Raw genomic sequence first — 3,864 nt, 5'->3', positions numbered from 1 at the left:
CGCACCCCGCACTCGCAGGACCCTGCCTCATCTGCCTCACCCTAATCCCAACCCTGGGGCTCCAATTCAACTTTATTTACAGAAACGAGCGACCGGCCGTCGTTTGCCCACATTATTATTTTTTTAAAATATTATTTATCTTAGCTTCCGAGATTTTGGGGGGGCGTCCCCTTAAATACTGCAGAGGTTTCTATCCAGGCACACCGTGACCTCACCCGCCCTCCCCACCCGCAGGCCTCTCCCAGGGTCCAGCGGCCGGGCCCCGGGTATTCCCTGGGGCCGCCGGGTCCTCGGCGCCGGGTCAGGTGCCGCGCGCGAGCGGCGCGGCGGGGAGGGCGGCCCCGGGCCCGACTCCGCGGCTCCGCCCCCCGCGCGCCGAGCCACTCAGCCGCCCCGCCGGCCCGCGCGCCGGGGTTCGGCGCCCGCCCAGGCCCGCCCAGGCCCGCCCCCGACGCCGGCCGCCCGGGCACCGGCTCGCCCTATATAAACCGGCCATTTGTTTCGCTCCGCCCCAGAGTCCCGGAGTCCCGGCCCGTTCGTCCCGCAGTCGCCCGTCTCATTCCTTTCAACATGACAGATGCCGCTGTGTCCTTCGCCAAGGACTTCCTGGCGGGTGGAGTGGCCGCGGCCATCTCCAAGACGGCGGTAGCGCCCATCGAGCGGGTCAAGCTGCTGCTGCAGGTACCTGCGGGGATGGGGGAGTCGGGACCAGGAAGTGGGGGAGGGGGCGCGCAGAAAGCCTGGCTGGAGGGGGTACGGCTCCCCAGCCCTGTCGGGGGAAGCGGCCCCGTGCGGGCAGGGGTGGCCGCGGAGGCGGACCAATAGGCCAGCTCGAGGGAGGTGCTTTGGTGACCTGGAGTTCTAGAGCTAGGAAGGGGTCGGGGCGGAGGGAGGCGAGGCGGGCCAGGGCCTTGGCATCCCCGGGGGAGCGGAGGGAGGCAGCGAGCTCGGAGGGGCAGCCCGGCAGCGGCCGTCTCCCCGGGGCCTGGAGGTCAAGGGCGAAGCCTGGAAGCCGGCGCTGGAGGGAGGGACATCTGGCCGTGCCGAAGGCCTCAAGGTCGCGGCAAGGAGATAACCTCACGGGCTTGCGGAGGCCATGCGGCAGGTCGAGGGGCCGCGCAGCGGGCGGACGCTCCCTCCGCTCGCCGGGCCGGAAGCCGGCGCCGGGAAGCGCGTGTGCCTGCTGCGTCCGCCCCCGCGCAGCCGCCGCGCGTCCCCGCCGCCGCGTCCCCGCCGCGCTCTCCCGCTCCGGCTCTAGGGGGCGCGCCCGGACGGGCGGAGGGCTGCTGGCCCCGCGGGTCACCTCTAGGAGACGAGCAGGGGCGGAGCGGGAGGGAGGCGGCTCCGCAGACCCGAGGCGTAGGCCACGGTCACCAAGGTGACCGCGCCCTACGTGGGACAGGCCCAGATGCCTCAGAACCTGGGTCTGAGGTAATGACCTTTCTCCCAGGTCTAAAGGTCACGGGTCCAACCGAGGGTGCCCCCTCCCCACCCAAAGGGGTGGAGGCTCAATGCCTTCTGAGGGTGCAGAGCACTTCTCCCACGGTGACGGCCTCAGAGGGTCGGGAGGGTCCATCCTGTATGAACTAGAAGACTAGATGTGGGAAGTAGCTAACAAAGCCCCGCCAGAGATTCAGAGGCTCATATTCTCTTCCTTTCTCCCTTCTCCGTGGTTGTAACTCTCTCCCTCTTGGCCTCCTTCTTGTCTGTCAGGTGCAGCATGCGAGCAAGCAAATCACCGCAGATAAGCAATACAAGGGCATTATAGACTGTGTGGTTCGCATCCCCAAGGAGCAGGGAGTCCTGTCCTTCTGGCGCGGTAACCTGGCCAATGTCATCAGATACTTCCCCACCCAGGCTCTCAACTTCGCCTTCAAAGATAAATACAAGCAGATCTTCCTGGGTGGTGTGGACAAGAGAACCCAGTTTTGGCGCTACTTTGCCGGGAATCTGGCGTCAGGTGGTGCCGCTGGGGCCACGTCCTTGTGTTTTGTGTATCCTCTTGATTTTGCCCGTACCCGGCTAGCAGCCGATGTGGGCAAAGCTGGAGCTGAAAGGGAATTCAGAGGCCTCGGTGACTGCCTGGTTAAGATCTACAAATCTGATGGGATTAAGGGCCTGTACCAAGGCTTTAACGTGTCTGTGCAGGGCATTATCATCTACCGAGCTGCCTACTTCGGTATCTATGACACCGCAAAGGGTGAGTCCGCTCTGTGCTTTGGAGCTGTGTACCTTTCATCTGAAAGATCATTAATGCCGTCCGAATCTTACTGAGCCAGAGATTTTCTGTAATTGCTATAGGAAGCTACTGTCATCCAGTGCAAACTTCATGTACGGATGAGATGTTTTGGGGGCGGGGGCGGGGGTGGGGGTGGAGGAAACAACAGACCGCTAAAACTCTGCTTTCTAGTAAAAGTGTCTCTCTGCTGTTCTCAGGAATGCTTCCAGATCCCAAGAATACTCACATCTTCATCAGCTGGATGATCGCACAGTCCGTCACAGCGGTTGCCGGGCTGACTTCCTACCCGTTTGACACCGTTCGCCGCCGAATGATGATGCAGTCAGGGCGCAAAGGAAGTAAGTTTCCCCTTGAGCTAAGGATAAATAGACTGTCGGCCCGGGACAAGCTGGGGCCCCAGGCGAGCGATGCCTGGCTTTAAAACCGCAGTCTGTTCTGGTGGCGGGCTGGGGTTGATGGTGGCTGCCTTTGAGCGGCCCTCTGGATGCCTATGAATGAGGGTGCTTAAACGGTATTAGAGGGTCAGACCAATGAGTAGGCTCCGTAGCCCTGTTCTCTGCTCGGGGCGTTAATAGTTCAGTGCCGCCCACGTGAATGTGTAAATGTCGGGTTTCCCAGAACTGCCATCTGCTCTTAGAGGCGAGGCGAGGCTCCGGTTTTGTCTAGTAAGTCTGGGGAGGGCTTTCATCAGCCTTTGGTCCCCAACTCTGTGTCTTTACTCTTTGCAGCTGACATCATGTACACGGGTACAATAGACTGCTGGAGGAAGATCGCTCGGGATGAAGGAGGCAAGGCGTTTTTCAAGGGGGCGTGGTCCAATGTTCTCCGAGGCATGGGTGGTGCTTTTGTGCTGGTCTTGTATGATGAAATCAAGAAGTTCACATAAGTTATTTCCCAGTCTTTCCCCCACTGTGAACAGGCATGTCGTATTATATAACATATCTTGAGCATTCTTGACAGACTGTTTGTTGGCTATTTATCAACGGCAACTATTCCACTGGTTGAAAACGGGAAGCAATAATATTCATCTGACCAGTTTTCTCTTAAAGCCATTTCCGTGATGACGGGACTCAATTATATTTTTTATTTCAGTCACTCCTGATAAATTTGAAGAAATAAAAAATATCTGAAATACGTTTTTGTCTGTGACTTAATTTGCATGCTTTAGTGAGTGCTGCATTTGAGTAGATGCTCCATGTTGAGTAAATGCTACAGTATTTCCTGAGATGGAAAGCTTTCTTTTCAAACCAGTCTCTAGCCCTTCACTTCTCAAAGAATACCTTGGTTGTGTGACCCATCCATATTCCCAATACAGTAGCAGAATTCAGGCCCCGTGTATCCAAAACTACAGGTCCATTGCCTGTGGATGGTCATAACTGAATGAGCTTTCTCCGAAGAAAAGGACCACGTACCCACCTTTCCTCGTCCTGTGGTTATTAATCAAGAAATATAAACTGAATTGTCCACTTTAAAATGGCCGTTGTGTGAATTTCATCTAAACAGGAAAAACCTTGGGGCGGCTGGGTGGCTCAGTCGGTTAAGCGGCTGCCTTTGGCTCAGGTCATGATCCCGGGGTCCTGGGATCGAGCCCCACGTCCGGCTCCCTGCTCAGCGGAGAGCCTGCT

The 3,864-nt window shown here is 58.1% G+C and overlaps 1 protein-coding gene across 1 annotated transcript; it reads left to right on the top strand.

The window, feature by feature from the left end:
* The first annotated feature begins 494 nt into the window (after positions 1–494).
* SLC25A5 (solute carrier family 25 member 5) lies at positions 495–3,373 on the top strand. Its single transcript, XM_032391402.1, has 4 exons — positions 495–681; positions 1,714–2,200; positions 2,437–2,577; positions 2,968–3,373. The coding sequence occupies exons 1-4, from the start codon at positions 571–573 to the stop codon at positions 3,123–3,125; spliced, it is 897 nt and encodes a 298-aa protein (XP_032247293.1). The 5' UTR covers positions 495–570; the 3' UTR covers positions 3,126–3,373.
* Positions 3,374–3,864: the final 491 nt, after the last annotated feature.

Source organism: Phoca vitulina, unplaced genomic scaffold, assembly GCF_004348235.1.
Source record: "Phoca vitulina isolate PV1807 unplaced genomic scaffold, GSC_HSeal_1.0 scaffold62, whole genome shotgun sequence".
NCBI lineage: Eukaryota > Metazoa > Chordata > Mammalia > Carnivora > Phocidae > Phoca > Phoca vitulina.
The sequence above is the reverse complement of the archived record's forward strand: the minus strand, read 5'-3'. Positions and strand labels throughout refer to the sequence as shown.

Bases quoted from the DNA above. Each gene is read 5' to 3' on its own strand.
- SLC25A5 (XM_032391402.1), top strand. From the start codon at position 571: ATGACAGATGCCGCTGTGTCCTTCGCCAAGGACTTCCTGGCGGGTGGA. The intron at 682-1,713 runs GTACCTGCGGGG...CTTGTCTGTCAG, and splicing joins GGGTCAAGCTGCTGCTGCAG to GTGCAGCATGCGAGCAAGCA. The intron at 2,578-2,967 runs GTAAGTTTCCCC...TACTCTTTGCAG, and splicing joins GCAGTCAGGGCGCAAAGGAA to CTGACATCATGTACACGGGT.